Raw genomic sequence first — 22263 nt, 5'->3', positions numbered from 1 at the left:
CAACACAGGAATAGGGTGGACGAGGTAACAAAGTACATTGTGCCCTTACAGCCGCACGAAGGAATAGACGGCACCTTTACAGCCAGATTTATAATTATATCACGTACAATGTTTCTACGATCTCCTGTTCCCCCTTTTTTATTTTTATAATATATCCCCCACATGCATCTGCACTTTTATCATCTCATATTTTGTCTTTTACAATACTGCCTCTAGATGTTATTTTAAGTGGTTGTTATCGTTTTTAGGTACGAATCTTCTTCCAATTTTTGACTCGAATTCCCAGACTGCACAAGGCATCCCAATGTTTCGTTCACCGATTAAACTCGTCTGGGGGCGCCTTGTTCGAAGAAGGGGTGGTTTTTAGTTGGTCAGGGGTGCATGCGGCGCATATAATCCATACTTTGGATGCTATATCCTAGCATATGTTCCTCTCCGGATTGAATTCAACAGTACTAGGGACACCTTCCCTAGTCGATTTAGAACATTTCCACCTCCGTCCAAAAAAAAATAACTCTATCGAAGACTTTGTTGTAGCCTATGAAGTAATGGTCTTGATTAATATCTAAGCACATTCGAATAAGTATATTAAACTAGACTACCATTTTGGTTTTTATGATTCTTAAGAGGGTTTTTAAGCATTCTTTGCTCTTTGCATTCTTTTGAATTCGTCTTTTCTGGTGGATACATACATTTCGCTTTTAACATTTCTTGGGGCATGATTCCTATTGTATATCACAAGGATAGAATATGCGTATTGTAGGTAAGAATATAAGACGAAGTAGCTGTGAAGTATGGTCTACAACAGAAAAAAAGTAAAAACAATTGAAGAAAATAAATAGAGGAAGCTGGAGAGCATATAAGCTGAAGAGGTGTAGATAAACACATTAACGAAAGAGGCCAATAAACAATTTCTTGAAGTATAGAGATATGTGGCGACTAAGAATCGCAATTCATAAAAAGTTTTAATCCGATATTGTAGTAATAGCTAATAAAAAGTGAGGAAATTCATATAACTTCATAATAACTTAAAAGTTGCCTTAAATGCAGTTGTGATAAAGTTGCCATTCTTTGAAAATATATAATACCTTGAGGCACGGGCCTCGTTTTGTTCTCAGATATTACATCCATTAAAACCGGCAAACTTTTAACTCAAGAACATTCAGCTGCTCAGATCGAGAGATAAAATCAGTTGATGATAAATTGCGAATTTAAACATGCTTCTCTTGATCTTTCGTCCAGACATTTCCAAATATTTAGAGATGGAATAGAGGCGGGAGATAATCTAGACAAAAAAAAGAATTTCTAAAGTGGATAAAACGATTTCGCGTGTTTGTCTTTTTTGTACGAGGAACAATAATTTTCCGAATAAACCACTGGAAACTACCGAATATCCATAACATTAATTCATAGAATATGATTTATAAATTAACTTTGCGTTCGATAATATTTATTAACAGACATTATATAAAACAATCACGTATTCAATAATAGTTTTATGAACTGTAATAATCAAAAAACCATCAAATTTAAAGGAAAGTTGATATGTTTTATAGTTTTTCTGTGTCTTGTAGGAACATTAAAAAGGTTTTACAAGAAAACGTTAAAACTAGTAAAATGTTTCTGATTCGGTTTCTTTGCGGATTCTTGTTCAAAACTTTGAACAAATCTGAAGGGTACCAAGCGAAATTTTTTGGACAGAAATTGTTTAAACAATGTTTTTACACAAATTCCAAAAATAACCAGGAAAACATTTTTTTGTGTTTTTTTGGGTCATTTTAAACAAAAAAGGTATGCTGTCATTTTTCTCTAAAGTGCATAGTTTTCCTATGAGTTATAAGTGATCTAAAATCTGAAAAATGTGAAAATACGCATTTTCGAGGCTTGACAACTAATATGAAAATTATTATTTTTGAGGTTGTCAAGAGGGGCTTTTTTTTAATTTAAACCTTTTTTTGTAATTGTTAATTATGCGCGCCTACTCAATTTTTAAGCCGCCGAGGCGCGCCGCACTATACGATGCTTACACATATGCGCACTATATGCTATTATACAACATATCGTCCCTACAATTTCCAACTATCGAGTGTGAAAAGAGGTACTTTACGAAGATAACTCTTTTTTAGAGAATCCTAAATCAGCGCCGTGACGAATGGAAAAATTTTTATATTTTGTATATTTAATGTTTACTCCTTGTTAGATTGATAAAAAAATTAAACTGCTCACCGTTTTTTTCTTTTCAAAAAATCACATTCGTTACTTTGGTTTTTGTGTTAATCAACGATTTGTTTTGGTCCAATGTTTCAAAATTGCGAATGTGACATTTTCGACAGTTCATATTGGTCTAATTTTAACACATTCATATTCTTAATTGAAAATGAGGAAAATTAAAATAATTTTAATGCTACAAAGTTTATTACAAATTTTTATTTAAAAATTGAGGTTGTAGGATAAAATGACAAAATTATGTTTAAAGAAATTATTAAAGTATTTTTATAAAAGTATGTATTGCTAGAAAATTAATGTAATTAGAAACGTAAAAAACATAAAAGTTAAAAATAATCACAATACATTAATTATGGAACTTCACGTCCTCTAGATATCTCAAGTAAGTACTCAGTCATGACCCTCAATTGTTGTAAAATTATGGTAAATTAAAAGTTTTACATTTTGAATTAAACGTTATCATTGTCTTCAGTTGCGTCAGGTTCTGAAAGACAATCTCTGGCAGTACTAGATGTTGGTCAAGATTGGTAATATTGGTGGTATGGCCTAGGTATAAAGTTTTGTTCACATAGTGACAAGAGGTTTTTTTTCTTCGCATCCGTGATTGGAAGTCTTTCTTTGGGTTTTGGGAAATGTTTAGTATTTTCGACAGTTTGCAGATTGTCCCCAACAATTATAGAGGTATAAATTCACTGAACACCGCACTTAAGCTTACCACAAAAGTCCTAACCAACAAAATCAATAAACTAACAACTTTATCAGATGAACAAGGATTTAGATCCGGAAGATCCTTCATAGACGGCGTATTTGTACTAAGACAAATCACAGAAAAGGTCATCGAGTACAATAAACCAGCATATATATGTTTTATAGACCTGACAAAGGCTTTCAATCGCATCCAAGTCGAAGATGTCTTACACCTACTGTATAAAAAGACATACCAATCAATATTATACAAACCATTGAAAACATCTACTTCCATAATCGAATACAGGCAAAGATAAATGGAAAACTAACACAGTGTATACCAGTACAACGTGGAGTCAGACAGAGTGACTTGTTAAGCCCACTTCTCTTTTATATAATAATGGACGAAATAATACAAGCAGTATGTAAAGGTCATGGCTACAGAATGCAGAACAAAGAAATTCAAATATTATGTTATGCAGACGACGCGGCATTAATCGTAGTGACAAAAGAGGAACTCCAAAGATTAGTTACGGGGATGTTAAAGAAGAAGTACGACAACAAAGCTTAAAAGCAAGTAAAGCGGCGGGATCTCTTAATGGCACAATCTGGAAGAACAAACACCTAAGACAAAACACAAAAACAAGAATCTATAAAGCAGCAATTAGACCTATATTAACATACACGGTGGAGACAAGACCTGGCATAACTAAAGCAAGACGACTACTAGAAACAACAGAGATGAAAATACTCCGACGAATATCAGGGAAAAGTCTGTTGGATAGGGAGAGAAGCGAAAACATAAGAAGAGCATGCAATATAGAAGACATAAATGGATGGGTGACAAATGGGAAACAGGAGTGGAATGAACACATTAGTAGAATGTGTAGAGGATAGGATAGTACGAATAGCACGAGATAGGTCACCATATGGACGAAGAAGTATTGGTAGACCAAGAAAAAGATAGGGCGATAATTTAAACAATATAGGAGGAAAATATTGAAGAAGAAACAGGCTTTAAAGCCTACATACAGGAAGGAAGAAGAAGAGGAAGATAGTTTGCAGATTATAATTGAATAACTGTATCAATTACAACACTGAAACTAATGAATGTGACACATTCGTCATTTTGCGTTGTACAAACATGCCTTTAGATATATTTTATACAAAACAAAAGTATCGAATATTCCCTTTTCGTCAGTTTGCAGTATATTCGATATTTTGACCAAAACAAAATGACAAAATGTTCATATTTGATAGTTTAAACAGAATATTTCCTGCGTTCCTTATCAAGCTACAATTTCGATATTTTGCTACAAGGTGTATCACGTCTAATGCAAGGACAAGGGCAATCTGAAAAACCCGATTTTTCACATTCGATAGTTGGAAATGGTAGGGACGATATATGTACTTACGCAAAAAAGTCCCAACAAATACTTGAAATGTTGTATTTAAATTTTGTAATGTATTATTAACATAGTTTTTAATAATTTATTTATTTATTAAATTAATTATCGCCAATGTGTTAATTAAATAAACCAATCACCAAAATATAAGTGTATTGTTATTTTCTTTTTTTTTTAATGTGATCGATACAAAATAGTTATCTATTGAATATATATTTATTTGCATTAATTGTAAACAAAAGTAAAATTATATAATACTTGACGTTTATTAAAATTTGGTTATTTATTACTAACATTTTTTAAATAACTAAAATATTACGATATTAATTATTTATAGTTTAATGTAATTGATTTTTGTCGTAAATTAAAAGTGAAAATTATACTACACGATAAATTTCAAAAGGTATCATTTTATTTAAGTCTTATAATAATTACATAAAGTAATTGTACAGAAGATTGATTAATCATCACTCAGTAAAAGAATATTTATTTTTACGAAAATCTAAATCACAAATAAAATAACAATACGCTATTATATTGTGATGATTGGCGTATTTAATTAACACATTGGCAATAATTAATTAAATAAATAAATAAATTATTAAAAAAAAACTATGTTAATAATAAATTACAAAATTTTAATAAATGTCTAGTATTCGTTGAGAATTTTTCGCGTAAATACGTATAATATATACAAGTGTGACAGAAACACATCATATAGTGCGGCGCGCTGCGGCGGTTTAAAAATCGAGTGTACGCGTATAATCAACCTTGAAATTGAATCTTTAAACTTCATTTGGCAACCTCAAAAATAATAATTTACATAATTATATGAGTTTTCAAGCTTCGAAAAATATCAACTTTAGAGAAAAATGAAAACGGACCTTTTTGTTTAAAATGATCCAAAAAACCTAAAAAAATGTTTGACATGACATTTATATTGGTGGTGATTTCCAGGTGTCTTTGTGTATATCTTTTCGAGTAAAGTATCTGCTGGCAATCTTGCTAGGTTTATTAACCTATTGGCATTGGCATTTTATTGTTCATGGAGACTGTGCTTACCTATTGTGGGTTGAAATTTATGTTTTCTTCCAATTTCTTGCATTTAGATTCTTCATATATTGTTTTTATATCATTTTTTGGGCATGACTGGTATGGGGACTCTAATTCATCACCAAATTCTTCTTTAATTTGAGGAAACGTCCTTTAAAGGTATTTTTTGCGTTTTTTTATTTTTTTATTCGATAGTATAAATCTTCAAAAGTATCCAGTTAAATTGTCAGCGTGATCGGAGCAAAATTAATGGAGTTATTTATAGGCATTTAGGAGTTAGTAAGGTTAGTGAGTGAGTGAGTGAGGTGAGTGAGTGAGGAGAGTGGGTGAGCTTGAGTGAGTGAGAAGAGTAGGTGAGGCGAGTGGGTGAGGTGACCACCTATCAATCAAACCTCAGAAGGTTTAAGAAAGTCTGCAGACAAAGACAAATAGCTGCTTGGAGAGCCTACTGTGAAGAAATCGAAGATTTACCGCAGGCTACAAAAAGCGCTCTCAAAGGACCCACATCGGCATATTAACGAAGGAAGATGGAAGCAAAACTTTCAACCTTTACGAAAGTGCTGAGATCCTGATGAAAACACACTTCCCGGTTCTAGCGCCTTAACAGCACCAAACTGGACGGAAGAAACAATTATACCCTCACTGAACGACTGGCATCTCGCCAGAACCATCATTAATGAGGAAAAGGTAAGATGGGCAATATTGTGCTTCATCCCTTTTAAGTCACCAGGGCCTGACGGCATATATCCAGCCCTACTACGGTGGGGACTGGATATCCTTCTGGCCCATCTTGTGGGAATATTTAGAGCCTCTTTGGCTCTGAGATATATTCCTAGGAAGTGGAAAGAGGTACGTGTGGTCTTCATACCAAAACCAGGTAGGAAGGCTTTCCAACCATTTAGCCTAACATCGTTTCTCTTGAAATCGATGGAACGGCTATGCGAGAGGGATGAAGTTCTGGTTCATAACCCACTTCACCCAAATCAGCATGTATAATCTTCGGGAAGATCTACCGATTCTGCACTGCATCAAGTAGTGGGAAAAATTGAAAGATCGCTGGATAATAAAGAATCCACCCTAGGCATATTCATAGACATTGCGGGAGCGTTTGATTAAAAATTCCCAATTATCACCCAACAGCTCGATGTCAGGAATGTTCCCCTGGCCGTGAGCGAATTTATATTCAGCATGCTCTCTAATAATAAGCATAAATGTAGACGTTTCTGTTAGAGGTATGGTTACGAGGGGTGTTCACAGGCAGGGGTGCTACCACTACTCCTCTAGAACATAGTTCTAGACGCCCTGGTCGACCAACTCAGCAGTAACGGGTTCTACACAATAGCATATGCAGACGATATTGCTGTCCTGCAAAGCGATAAGATTGAGAACACACTATGTGAGTTGCTCTCCGACCAATAGAAACATGGTGCAAGGAAGACTCATTATCTATAAATCCTAAGAAGTCAGAGATGGTTCTCTTCACCAGAAAAAGAAGAAACACGGGCTTAATATCCGCAAGGATTCTAAACTACAGTCTAAACTTTTCTGACGAGGTGAACCTTGGTACTACCCTTGACAGGAAATTGACATGGAACTTCCACTTAGATGGTAGAGCTAAAAGAGCATGTATTGCCCATGAGCAGTGTCGACGAAAAGTCGGATGTACGTGGGGCCTTTTGCCCAGAAAGATCGCTTGGATCTACACTGCTGTCATTAGGCCAATGCTAACTTACGGAGCTATTGCTTGGATATTATAATAATAATAATAGTCTCCCGTTTTATACCGCTGTCGCGGCTTTGGGAGTATAGCAGGGTAGTCTGCTATATCTAGGGCCTACGGTATACAAGGAAGGTAACATGGCCAGTGCTACGCTTCAACCGTCTATTATTACCCCTGGTTTTACCCAAGGTACTCATTTTTATTCAGGCTGAGTCGACCTGGGGCCTATAGACATTTTTAAAATGTCTAGATGTTCTTGCCGGCGGTGGGATTCGAACCCCGGACCACCGGCTTGCGAGTCAAGCATCCTACAGCTTGCGCTACGCAGGCCCTATTGCCTATTGCTTGGATATTAAAAGGGCTAAATTAACAAACTAAACCATATTCAGCGGATGTCTTGCATAAATATAACAGGTGCCATGAAAACAACACCAACTGCTGCAATGGAGTTGGTCATTGGTGCCGTGCAAACCTTGCTGTAGAAATAGGATAATTGAGAACTTGTTTCTGGCGGAGAAAGCTGGATGCGCTACCCCTGCTACAGGCAGTCTGCGACTCGATTAAACCAAAGTTTGTCTTTAACAAACCCTACAAAATCGAAACAAGAGAATACACGGAGTCAAACGTGGCAAATGCGTATTGCATATACACCGATGCCTCCAAAATGGAAGTAGTCTCAGGACGCGGGATATCCACATCACTGAACCTAAGAATAAATTGGGATATGGGCAAAATGCCAATATAGTCAGCCAGCCACAAAAGGGATAACCCAAAAAGGTATAGCCGGGAAAACTATAATAATCTGCACAGATAGCAGGGTTAGAAATGGAGTCACTAACTCAAGCTTCGCATGGTAATAACATCATCCTGAGGTGGATTAAAAAACACAATAGGAATAAAGGCAACCTCACTGCTGACGAATTGGCTATGAAAGCAGCATTGCCAGGGTAATACTAAGTAATCTTGAATAGTCAGCATGAAAGAACTACTTGGACACACCTCTATGCAGAAAGTGTGAACGAGAAGACGAAACTGTAGAGCATGGACTATTAGAATGCCCGGAATTATTTTTAATACAACAGTACTCATTAGGCGAGCCCTGGCCCACACCTGCATACATAAGGGAGATGTCACCTGGAGACTTGTCCACCTTCCTAGAAATGGCAGAATGGAATAAGGATGATAGAAGATAATGAGCTAAGGACGACAGCTCCCTGGGAGGATGCACAATGGGTCAATTGTGGCCTAGGTGCTGCGGAACTTAACTCGCCCTCCCTCCTCTACAGATACAGACAGATATACCTGGTATATATTGCTAGAAAATTTGCTATTGTTCTGTCAGAAAAATCGTTTAAAATGATAATATTTTAAATGTACAAGAGTTTGTACTGAAACAACATAAGTTTGTTGTTGTTCGGCAGAGCTATTCAAAATTGAAATGTAAGCCTTATCGCAAAATTAAGAAATTATTCAACCAACTCTCCTGTAACATTAGCAAAAAGTGACGTATCAGCTTTTGCCGTAGAGCCATAGATATATTTTATCGTCCTCAAATTTATTATATATTTTTTTAGATTATTAAAAACATTTCGAATTAATCTTTTATGTTTTATAATCGATAACAAACACGTTCTGGAATGTGTATACTATTTCCTTTTGTACATAGGAAGTGAAATAGAAAGCACATCTACTTCTCAAGCCTCAAGGTCGCGTTTAAACTATTGTGAACTTTCAATGTTTTTCCGACAAATGTTTTATCTCAATTTTGTCGAGAAACTGATAAACAGTACCTGTTTTAGATAAGTGGCTTAACGATGCATTTTAGCTGATAATGAGTTAACTGCATTTTATTTAGTATAAACTGAAATGTATACTGGCTTATGTTAATTAAAACATTCTTGATAGTAATGAAGTTTCCTTGATATTAGCGATTACAATGTCTCTTCGACAGTTTGTTACAAAATAAGTTGTGCAACATGATCTCTACTATTTATAGATAATAAATTACATAAAGATGAAAATAGAGGCAGTGTAGAATGACGAAGGTATAAGAGGTATAATAGGGTACAACTACGAATCGATACAACATAACCTTGCGAGCGTCATTAAAAGTTGACCCGGCAATTTATTTTTTTGGATGACCACGAGTTAAATATTTTCAATCCTGTGTTTGTACATTGCCGTTTGTATAATTTACTCCATGGTAGTGCCATTGTCTGGTTGGGCCGACGCTAACGCGACGACATTAGCGCTCCTATGAGCGAGCCCTTACTTGTGATCTATAACTACTACTCGCATTGGTTACTGTGGTTGGGAATGATCTGTCTTCGGAGGTAGGTTGTTCTCAATTTTCTGAAAACTTACTACACAAATTATGTCTCTTCAGATTTGACCAGTCCACGTTGGTTAAATGGTACGATAGCGACTTGCCTACAATCATCTGATTCAAATGTTTCGTTCGCAAACTTCTGTTTACTAAACCGCAAACTAAATGCAAGAGACAAATTTCAGACAAATCCAAATTTCAACTACACCCATCGTCAAGCGCAGTTTTTAAATGGTTTAAATCAAATTTGCGGTATCCAACAAGAACAAATCTTTTTGATGGTTAAATGTTCGTGAAATATTAAATGCACGTGAGTGTAACTAATCCTCCACCATGCCACAAGCTCACGGTAAGTCACATGTCAACCTTGCAATATTAATTTTACACACAGCTGCGATCATTCAGAATTCATACTTTATGATGATTACCTCAAATCTACATTTATTTTCTATCTTCCATAAACAAAGAAATTATACAAACAGAAGGCATGGATGCATGTCTTTTCTCTCTAAATGTAAGTTTTAATTCAGACTACGACCTGTTTTGTCTTTATTGAGACTCATCGGACAGTGATTGACCTTTGACAAACTCGGAGGGGGGAGACAGAATATATCTATATTTCAAAAACTAATTTCTCTAATTCATTTTATAGATGGCGGCGTATTATACGCCGAATGATTGTCTTGTGTCTAAAAGTCTATTTTCTTTTACACATAAGGCGACATGTTTCGCCTTATTTGTCTGGAACGGCCCTATTAGTTTCAAATAACTATCGTTCGTGCTTCATGTCAGCACAAATTGTGTCCTCATTGGATATTGTTATGTTGAGATTAATATTAATGATGAATGAAGTCTTGCATACTTCATTGATGATGTCAACTCACACTAACAGTAGCATGTCTGTAAAGTTAGCATATCCATTTCATAAGACCGAGTTCAGACCAACACTATAAATTATTGCAAATTTATTATGGAAAGAAAAAATTTATTGCTTTAGTCGAACAGTGGGTATGCTAACTTTACAGTAAAGCTAGCATAGCGATAGCTATATCATGGCAAGGAAAAGGGTTACAGGGCTCATCTTGGCGGCATATTTTATTGCTAATTAATTGATGTTGATTGGTATATTAACCAATCCCCAAAAACTACCTTATCATCCCCTAATTCAAAACACACCCCCGGAAAACCGAGATATCGGCCAAAAGGCCAACAGCAAGGAATTGATTGATACGTGATTGTCGAAGTTTTAAGCAAAGAAACAATTTATTGTTGCAGCCGTTTCCGAGAAACAATGATTAGGCTAACTTTATGGTAAAGCTAGAATAGCCATAGCTATATCTCCCAATCCCCAAAAACTACCCCATCATTCCCTAGCACAAAACTCATCCCCGAAAAAATCGAGATATCGATCAAAAAGGTTGAAACCAACAAGTGATCCGCTAGGAATTAACTGCTAATTTATTGCTAAAGTTTTATGTCAAGAAACAGTTTATTGCTGCAACCGTTTCCGAGAAAAAATGGTTATACTGACTTTACTTTAAAGCTAGCATAGCCATAGCTATATCTCGGCAAGGTTACAGGCTTTTAAAAAAGCGTGAAATATACTATAATCCATGTTTATATATATGAAGGAAAAATGAATAATTCTTTAATTTTAATTAGTATTTGCTGTTACCGTAGTTTTTATTATTGAATAATGCACAAAACAAAGAATTAAATTACCGATTCAGCATCGAGTTTGAACGAGAATGACCCCTTATATTATGTAACTGGTCTTGTAATGTTAAATCGAGAATGGATGATGAACGGATGTTTTGCGGAATGGAAACGCAATACAAGGAAAAGTGTTTCTGATGCAACAATGCATTAGACATAACGGTAAGATTTATCCACAAAGGAGCCGTGTGTTTGTAAATGCAAATGCAGGAAGAAATGAACGGAATCTCGTAGTGCTTATAGGCCAGTTTGAGACGCTGCTTTTGTGGAATTAAACTGATCACTAACAAATGAATGAATAATATTCCTTCTACTATACGGTGTACGATAGAAAGAAGTTTGATATGAATATTGAGAAAAAAATCAAATATTTAAGAGAAACAATATGCTCATAATGGATGTTTAGAACACCGTAATTTATTAAATTTTCTAAATTCAAATATCTAGATAACTGAATCTGAATCCCGACGTAGAAATCGGAGCATCTGAGTATTTCTGTTAATTAATATACTTCTGAAAAATTAACAGTACGAATAGGATTGGAGTGCTGACACCTTGCACATTACATAAGTCACTCGCCAAATGAAAAGAGAACGCAAGCTCATTGGAACCATAAAAAAACGGAAAACAACAAATCTCAAGAAATACTACATATAGCTAATTATAAAAGGTGAAGTTAAGCATAGATGAGGGCCTTGAAGACGGTACTCTCGGACGAAAAAATCTGCTATTGGAAATGATTATTTATATTCGAAACACTCGACAGAGAAAGACCCAAAGCTAAAAATAATTTGCTAAAATTGTCGCTGATCACGGATAAAAAGGCACCCGAACAACTGGCCTAAAATGCAAATGAAGGAAGACTCGAAGGAAGAGTCTCGCAGCTCTTACGTCAGACGCGGCTAGGGTCATAAATAGTCGTGAGCTTTTTTAAATGAAAATATAAAATTCAGGCTGTTCTCATGTTAATATTCCGAAATTATTAAGGAGTGGTGCTTCATTATTCATAGAGAAAAACTGTTTTGATTTGCTTTACCTGAAGAATTATCACTTTCAGATGTAATTAAATATTTGTTTGTTTTCCAAGCGTTAATTTGTTACGAAAGAGGTAAGTATGTATGTACTTACAACAACGAACAATACATTAAAGTTGTAAAGAATAGAAATTTTTTCTCGTTATACGGATGGTGCCAGTCGCCGCTCTATGGAACAGAATGTGTAAAATAACTTATTTGTGATATAAACGTCTCAATTGGCACATTTTTAGAATCTGTAAAACACATCGAATAATAAAAATCATTTTAACATAAGACTGCGAATACGTTATGTTATCGTTAAGAAGAAATTAATTATGAAAACACAATCACGAATCATAATCATAAAAAACATAACTCTTTAACTCTACAGACGATGCATTTTTAATATAATAAAGCCTATTTCATCCTTCATGGATTTTTTATAACTCATAATAAATACGATACTGAACTAACTACAAACAATTAAATTCTTGAACAGTGTCAATACCAACTTCGAACGACAAACTTTGTTTTTGATAAACTAGCTGTAAAAAATGACCCGTGCACTTCTAACGCCAGGTGACGCACTCGTGTATCAGAACCTATGACTCACCGGTTCTTCATGGGCATCTCGCACGTTAAGGGCATTGAAGAGATTAAGGTATTGTTTGATTAATTTTTATAGGTTTCAAAATGTAGATTGGGTTTTAAATTATATAAAAATACTTACCGCAGCATCTGGACCGTGTGCATTCGGAGTGGTTGGTGGTGCCGGTCTCGAGGGAAAGCCCTGGTGAGACTGGTGCTGTGGACTAGGCGGCATCCCAGGGCCGGGTCCGGGTGAATGGCTGGGTGGTTGCGACGGCTGCGGAGATGGTTGACTGACCGGCGCTGAGGAATTCGCCTGTCCAGGACTTCCGGGTCCTGGACCAGGGCCCGGACCGTGTCCACCCGGACCCTGTGGCCCACTCGACCAATTGGAGCGGCCTTCACTATAACCCGGACTTGCTGAACCGCCTCCGTACGCCGGAGATAACTGTAACAAAGTAGTGTCTCTTAGCAAAATTCGTTATTAACATTTTTATTAGGAGCACTAAAGCTTTAGTTCTACGCTACATGAGAAGTACGAAAATCTGATGAATATATGGCAAAGAGAGGCACTCTGAAAGAACCTATACTGAGATTCATCAAACATAATGAACTGAGATGGCTGGGTTATGTGAAATGCATCGCCAAAGACAGGATCTTTGGCGGCGGAAGGTCACAGAACGATATGGATATTGTGGAACAAGACCTAACACGAAGACTTTTCGTGACCGGACCAGTGGAGGTGGACAGGAAAATTTGGCACGAGCCATAGAGGCTATACGGGAAGGAAAGTATTTCAACGGAGAAAAAGCAAGACTTTAATTGGTTACATGTAGTTGTAATTATAATATATATAAATGCATAAATTAATAAACCTAATAAGGGACCTGTGTGTTTGTCTTCGTTACTATTGCTAAATCATCTACAAACGCGAAGATGTTAAGATTATATTTAGTGGTTCCAAGTGTAATTGATTTCCAGTGGTTTTCTTCACGTAGTTTATTTTCCCATTCTTTCATAACTTGATTCAACACAATATTGAATAGCAATGGTGACAGTCCATCTCCTTGTCGAACTCCCGTATTTATGTCGAACGTTTCTAAGAGTTCTCCCATGAATTTCACCTTAGATTTTGTGTTTGTTAGTGTTTGCTCTACGAGTCTTCTTATTTTGTAATCCAGTGCTTTTTATCCTAGTATACACAGGAGCGATTGTCAGTCTATCAAATTGTAAGCCCTTTTAAAATCGGCGAATGTACGAATTATAGGTTTTCATCTTAATGCTCTCATTTTAATTATTGTTTTTCAGTTGAAAATTTGTTCACCTCCCACCTTCCCTCATATCCTACCTCCACACATTAATCTCCATGACATCGATTCTCTGGCAGTTGATATTTACCTAAATAATAACAACATTACGATAATCTCCTATTACAAACCTCTAAAGTCTAAACAAACCCTTTTCTGTACCATTTATCAAGTACTTCTCCTACTCGATAAGGCGGTTTTAATGGGTGACCTCAACAGCAGAAACACTCAATTCAGAATCACCATCAATGAAGCCAGGTTCTTCAATCACAGTGGAATGTGCATTATCGATCATATCCTCTGTATTGACAGAATACACAGAATTGACAGGTTCGGCGATAAATGTTTCATTGACGATTCAATAACCTCTGGCCATTTGTCACTGCTAGTCAAAACTGACTTAAACTCACCTCCACAAACCACTACTGCTACCTATAGGCAAGATTATCGTAAAGCTAAGAACATATCAACCATAACCTCCCAGATTTAGGTAACCTGTCAACAATCAACCAAGTTGACACAGGGATTTAAAAAATTTAAATTCTTCTTCAAGAAGCTTCATACCTCTCGATTCCAACAACTCGATATAATCCATATACTCCAATGCTTCCACAAAGAATCATACCAAAAATCAAACTAAAACACAGATTAATCAGAGAGTATAAAAGATCCTGAGATCCCTTCATCAAAACAGAATACAACAGTATCTCGGCGTTAATAAAGCTGCAGCCAGCCTTGACTACCGAGCCGGTTCAAAATCCTAACCAAGTAAAAAAATCAGCCCCGATCTTACTCAAAGTTAATAATACCATCAGCAATAATCCGTAAGGCAGAGCTCTTCAAAAACTCACTTCAGGCCGCATTCGTCTCCCCTAATAACTCCAATTTTAGGGAGCGATTTAAAATGGATACCAAAAAGGGAGTGGAAAATCTACTCTACTACCCTCCAGTGCACATGGAGCCCCATCCTTTTCCGCTGGTGACACCTGTGCTAGAGTGCTACATCTTTGAAAGTAGCCAACACGAAATTCTACGAGAGGATCCTAAAGCAGAAACTCGTAGAATTTCTAGACGCACATCTTCTCATCCTTAACTTCCAATTTGGATTCAGAGCTGAACACTCCGCACAAAATGCATTGATTGAAGATGCAACCTTCATATCACAAGCCCTCAATGAAACAAATAGGTACGCCATAGGCATCTTCATTGATGTCCAGAAGGCCTTCGATCAGGTTTGGCACATAGGCCTGATCTAAAAACTCCGCCGTCCTGGACTGCTTACCCCATTCGTAAAAATAATCCACTCCTATCTCTCCAATCGGACAATCCTATCAAACTCGCTAACACGTTATCAACACCATTCACTCCACATGCTGGAGTCCCTCGGGTTTCAATTCTAGCACCAATATTATACACAGTCTACAACAGTGACATTCCCAACGTTGACTAGATTAGAGTCAATATTATTGTTTTTGCTGACGATACTGCATTCCTCACAGCAGAAACGCATAGAGGGACGCTGAGGCAACCGTCTGTGTTGGATAGAGCACAGGACCAGTTGAACAGAATTGTCAGGTGGTGCAACAAATGGTGAGTTACACTCAATCCCACGAAAACGCAATTAATCTTATTCAAATACTCTCACAGCCATGATGCTGGGAGGAACCAGATAGTACTCCAAGGAGAAGTTCTTGTTTACAGAAACTTGGTGTACTACTTGGGAGTTAATTTTGAGACTCTCAACTGGGACATTGACATCAAAGACACCCTAGAGTTCATTTTAGGACTCTCAACTGGGACATTGACATCAAAGATACCCTAGACAGGGTAAGAAAAAGAACTAGACTCCTGGGAGCGCTGTCTGGAAAACTCGGAAATGCCTCCAATAACACTATGTTGCACACCTACAAGACTTTCATCAGGCCTATAATCGAATACAAGGCGTGTGTCTACGCGTCACTAAATCCTCGTCAAACAAACGCCATTATGGCAACTGAGAGGAAAATTCTCAGAAAATGCATGAAGAAACGTGCAGATTATCTGTCAGCACTAATTCACCAAATTGCGAACGTAACATCAATAAAGGACAGAGTCCGATCTCTCAGCAAAAGATACCTTCTGCTCATAGCTTGGTTGGTTAATTTAAATTCTCTCTTTTCTATAAGCATCACCACGATCTAATCCCCCGCTCTATAGCTGCATACCACTCCAAAATAATGGAATCGCAACTAACGCTCGCCCCCCTCAAAAGCTCCCGCAAAAAAGGTAGCAGCCCCTCCTTGAAGAAGCGCAAGCTTAAACAAAGTTATAACTAGACTTCGGCAAATATGCATATTGCATATTTTGCATATTGTGCATATTTTATGCAATTATTTCATATTTTGGCATATTTGTATAAAAGTTTGCATAAAGTGCATAAAAGTTCAGATTTTTATACTGTAGTTGAAAATTTTTAAACATACCAATTTATTTCAATTCTTGTATAAAATTTTGTAGTCATTTTAATCAAGAAATGATCTAAGTACGTAATCTCTACAGGTACAAAACATTTACAATTTCAAAGAAGATCAATTTAAGTAGCCCTCAATATTCTTAGAAAGTCTCGGTCACTGAGGCATTCAGTTATTGGATAATCGCTAAGGGTTCGCTCATTTGCATTTTATGATCTAATCCCCAAATCTATCTACAATTTATTGTATCTTAACAGCAGGTAAACGGCTAATAGTTTTGTTCCTAATTTAGGGATTTTCCAAAATCTCCCAGTTTATTGAATTAGGTACCTAAACATTTCTAATTTGATGCTCAGATTTGTAAATCATTTTTGTTTTGATATTCAAAGCGTAAACACTCGTTGTGCGTAACAAAAAGGAAGATTGTGATTTTATAATGCCTAAAACAACCAGTGCTTCAACTTGGATTAAACCTTATAAAGAGCTGTCTATGGATATGGGAAAAATCTACTGTTCAGTCTGTGGCAAAATTGTAAGTATCTAATATTTTCTATTAAATATCTAATATTTCATACATACAGGGTGTTTCCAAATGACACTTACAATGTTTGACTGTAGATACTTCTCAAAAAATTGAACAAAACGATATAGTTAATGAGGGGTCAAACTTATTTACTTTTCGAGATACAGGGTGTTAAAATTAAAAAAAATTAAATTCTTTTAGTTAATAACAACAATAACTTTAAAACCAATAAACGTATTTACTTGAAATTTAGTACTCGTAGGTTGTTTTTAAATGAAAAATAGCTTCCTTTAGTGAGAAAAAATTGTCCATGGTACAATACAATGGTGTGTATTTAGAAAAATTTTTCACCTTTACTTTTTTTTATGAAGTCAGCTATTCTAAAACACAATTATTTTTATTGTAATTGAATTAACAAAAAAAACTTTTGTTGAATTTTAAAATAAGTTATATGATGTACTAATGGTTAGTAACAAAAACTAATTTGTGGATTAATACTGCATTTAAAACACTTGTGCGAGTGTTTTTTTTTCCCAACCAGTTATTTGATTAACCAAAAACACCTTGTATATTTTTATATTTTAAAGGTTGGGTTAAAATAAAGGTTTTTATTTTTATTTATAGATAGCATGTGAGAAGAAATTTCAGATAGACCAACATGTGAGAACTGCTTCACACATTGCAAAAAAAGGAAAAATAGGAGGAAAACATCAAACTTCAATGGCTAAATGTCTCCAATCTACTTCAAAAAAATTAGATGAGCAAGAAACTTTTAATGAAGACTTGTGTTGCGCATTAGTGTCTGCAAACATACCGCTTTCAAAATTAGCAAATGTAAATTTTAGTTCGTTTCTAAAAAAATATTGCAAACTTAATGTTCCAAGTGATCGGTCTCTAAGAAGAAATAATGTGAACGGGCTATACTCGTCGGTGTTAATTAATATTAAGGAAGAAATTGCAGATAATTATTTTTACATATCTGTAGACGAAACCACTGATTCCTCAGGAAAGTATATTGCTCATTTATTGATTGGTGTTCTTAAAGAAGATACCTTACCAAAATCTCATCTTATTTCATGCCAGCAACTTGAGAAAACAAATGCTTTAACAATTTCGCGTTTTATACAAGAAACATTAGCAACTTTTTTTCTTCCGACAACTATTCCTTCTAATAAATTACTGCTTATTTTATCGGATGCTGCTCCTTATATGGTGAAAGCAGGACAAAATTTAAAAATATTTTTCCCAGATTTAATACATGTTACTTGTGTAGCGCATGGATTAAACAGAGTTGCAGAGGAAATACGAAAAAAGTTTCCTCTTGTAAATACCATGATATCCAGTGTCAAAAAAGTATTTCTTAAATCTCCTATAAGAATTCAACTTTATAAAGAAATGCTACCTAACCTATTCCTCTTCCACCACAACCTATTTTAACGCGATGGGGAACATGGTTAGAAGCAGCTAATTTTTATGCAGATCATTTTGTTAAAATAAAGAACATAATTGATACGTTAACAGATGAAAGTTCCCAATCTCTTTTGGATTCTAAACAAACTTTTCAGAATAACTTGCTTCAACAAGAACTTTCATTTATAAAATCAAATTTTAGTTTTGTTCAAAAAACAATTACTCAGTTAGAATCACCAAAACTGTCATTGTTCGAAAGTACAGCATTAATAAAAGAATTTGCGTCATGTTGTCGGAACGTTAGAGGTAATATTGGAAAAGATATTTTAAAAAAATTTGAAGCTACTATGGAAAAAAATAAAGGTTACCATATTCTTTCTGAAGTAGTCAGTGTTCTAGCTGGAAATATTTCGGAAACAATTAATTTAGAACCAAATGTTTTGGTTAGTTTGAAAAATGCTCCCGTTACATCAGTTGATGTTGAACGAAGTTTTTCCATATATAAATATATGTACTCAGACAGAAGCCACAAGTTTTTGTTAGAAAATTTTGAACACCACTTGGTCATTTATTGTTACCATAATTCTAAATAAGTTTATTCATACTTAAAAATGATGTAGTTACTTAAAATAAATGTAAATCTTAATGAATAGTAGGAAATATTTAGTTATGTACACTTTTTTTTTAAATAAAATTGTTACTATTTTACGATTTTTTTATTTATTTGTATGCATATTTTGTAAAATATTTGCATATTTTCGGGTAAACACGTGCATATTTATGCGCATATTTTCTACATTTTTATTTGCATATTTGCCGAAGTCTAGTTAAAACGTTCTGCGGCCGATCTGGTCGGTCTGAATCCGGCTTGGCATTCGGTTCTGTCAAAAATATAGTGATTGAGAAATAAAGAAGACAAAAATATATATGAAGTCTCCTAGTAATATAGAAAGGAATAAAAATAAAATACTGGAAGGAGTGGAAGGCACATTATAAGCCCTGTTTTCCACGTTTAAACCATATTATAAAGTATTAATTATGTTATAAAGTAGTATATATTTTTAGTAATGTTATCAACGATTATTTAGATCTTTTATTCTCAATTTGTTCAAATTAACTACAACGATCACCTTAAATTACAGAATCGTCCAAAATAATGCCTGTACAGGCGAACGGCAATGATAACGAAACAATTTTCTATAAGCATATGATAATCTAATCAGTAATTATCCATTCATGTTGGGAAGAATAAAAAATACATCAGCTGATAAACATAACAATGCTAATTTTGAAAATAATGCATAATTAACAGGTTAACAGGTGTTTTCCTTCCTCATTTTTATATAACAGATCGTATAAAAACATTGATTTATTAGTTTTTGAACAGGTAGTATAATTTAAAGGGGCAAATTATTAATATCCCGATAAATTAAAAATTTTAAGGTGAAAACTATAGGAGATTAGAGTCAACACTAATTCACACATTTAAATTCATTTGTACCAAAGATGCTTGTTTGGGAAAGTATTTAATATTTTATTATCATATTTTACATTTAATTTTTTTTTACTGTACTATAATATGACCTTATTTAATGGTATATTCTAACTACTTTAAAAGATATTATTTTCTTCTATTCAGTAAAATCTCATTGTTAAACTGGCTTAAACACATTTAGTCTGTTTTTAAGTTCAAAGAATCTTACTTTTCTTTTGTTATTTTTGAAATTGTCGCCAGCACACAAAACAATGATTTTTAGGGAAGTTGGATACTCAGAACTTATTTCCATGATCAAACAATCTAGGAAACAAGTAATCTATTATATCAATGAGGATTAAATATATTTCACTGATGGGTCAAAAACCGTTAGACAAGTAAACACAGCGTCCCAGACTGAAGTATTTTTACTGATACACTGTATCGATGAGGTCAATGGGGGAGGTTACAGAGCGAAAAAAATGAATGTGTTTACCGACAGACAGGCGGAAATAGAGTAAAGAACCCATTTATCAAATTGGTGAAAAACTATAAGGACCTCCTTAATAAACTAGTACGAAACAACAAAAGAATAGGGTAAGATCCCAAAAATAGCTGGAAGGTATAGCAAATGGATCTCTTCAGGGAAATCTATATGAACAAAATCATTAGCAACATGGACAGGACGCTTTCGTCTAGTTTAATGGACTTACAAGAAAGGAGTTGAAAACTGTCATACAGATGGTGACAAAACTGTCAATTGAAGAAACCTCTCTACAAAATAGGTACTGTAAATGATCCTTGGTACAAGAAATGCGTAATGGAGAGAGAAACTGACACACATGTCCCGAATATGAAATTCTTAGTGACAAGAAACCACTCAAACTATTAAAACAAGGAGAAATCCTTAAACCCTCTGGAATAAAATTGGTGGCTTTCATAAAGGTACAAGGCTTCTTGAAGCAATTTAAAGTAAGAACTGGGTTTGATGCGATCAAGTGCCAGAAACATGTAGGTCTCGCCCGAACCAGGAAAGAATCAAGAAAGATGCGTTAGGTTCCGAGCGTCTATAGTTAAACACAGATATAGGTACCATGAAATAAATCAATAGAAACTTATCCAAATGGCACCTCGTCCTATCACAATTGTCTGAAAATTAAATATATTGTTATGAGTTACAACGGTCTAATTATGACTTTGGTGCAACGAAAAAATTATTTCAATTCAAAGTAAATTTCTATCGACCTATAATAGATCTTGAGTTCGCACGCATTGATCATCACTCTCTACATTAAGGAGCTGAGTCAAAGGGTTCCATAAAAAACAAAACAAGAAACAAAAAGAAATTGAGACGAACCAAAGATTCATTGAGACAGCACATACACCAGAAGAATCATTCAAAGATAAATCCTTTTGAGTTCACTTGAACCAAGGTTTAATTAAAATCGACCATAGCTCACTGGCTTACCAAGTCAGATCCCAGCAGACACCAGAAATTTTTTAATTTATAATTTGACTGAGCCCCTAACCGTCCATAAAGCCGTCGAAAGTTACAAGAATGGAGGATTACAACAATCCAATTGGCTGCAGGCCGACTGGTTATAACAAAAAACGCCTTCCGACAATAAAAAGATCAAATCAAGGCTTTATTGGTTTTATTGGTTACTCTACACGGTAAGATCAAAGTAAAAAACGGTTTTCATATGTGGCAAGAATAGTTGAATATTATATATCTCACCAAATCCAAATAGTTTGTCATCACTCATCCAAAGGAACTAATAAACAACAAAACAGAACATTAACTCGTCACCCAGATATTTGTATTTTGAAAACGATTTCCAATGTGCAATTCGAAACGTCAAATAAGAAATAATATGAAAGTGATTTAAAATAGGACTAAAAATAATTTTCCTTTTGTGTTTTGTGTAAATCACGTTTAATGCACGCGAGAGCAGTGAAAATTATATAGCTCATTCTCCTTTTCACGTTCCTATACCCTGCCTCGATTAATCTTTCTGTTGATATGAGTTGTTGGTGTCAAGTTTCTTCGGCAAGATTGTGTAAAGGCCGCAAGTTTCTTTGATTTGCACCGTAATAACTACATAATTACAAATCCAAATAGCAATTTCGACATATTGAAATGAGCGTCTGAGACGCTCTATACTACCTTGCTAAAGACCAAGGAAAAACAAAAATTAAATGTTTTTTACAGCAAAACTATAACTGTTCTGTTCTCAATAATTGCTAGTTTCTGAACGCAAAAATAATTTCTATTAGATCCTTAGAATTCCATATAATGAAATCACAAAAAAATATATTCGAAGCTATCCATGCTTTAGTAACTATAACAAAAGCGTGCTT

The 22263-nt window shown here is 35.0% G+C and overlaps 1 protein-coding gene across 8 annotated transcripts in view; it reads right to left on the bottom strand.

Moving 5' to 3' along the window:
* The window catches only part of LOC140452382 (trithorax group protein osa-like), a 283394-nt gene that overhangs the window by 246951 nt on the left and 14180 nt on the right, over window positions 1-22263 (bottom strand). For all 8 annotated transcript variants that reach the window (XM_072546590.1, XM_072546591.1, XM_072546596.1 and 5 more), the window contains exon 2: window positions 12881-13186. In XM_072546590.1, coding sequence (XP_072402691.1) covers window positions 12881-13186 — 306 coding nt within the window. The remainder of the gene's footprint in view (window positions 1-12880; window positions 13187-22263) is intronic.

The sequence above is a fragment of the Diabrotica undecimpunctata genome, chromosome 10, assembly GCF_040954645.1.
Source record: "Diabrotica undecimpunctata isolate CICGRU chromosome 10, icDiaUnde3, whole genome shotgun sequence".
In the NCBI taxonomy this organism is placed as follows: domain Eukaryota; kingdom Metazoa; phylum Arthropoda; class Insecta; order Coleoptera; family Chrysomelidae; genus Diabrotica; species Diabrotica undecimpunctata.
The sequence above is the reverse complement of the archived record's forward strand: the minus strand, read 5'-3'. Positions and strand labels throughout refer to the sequence as shown.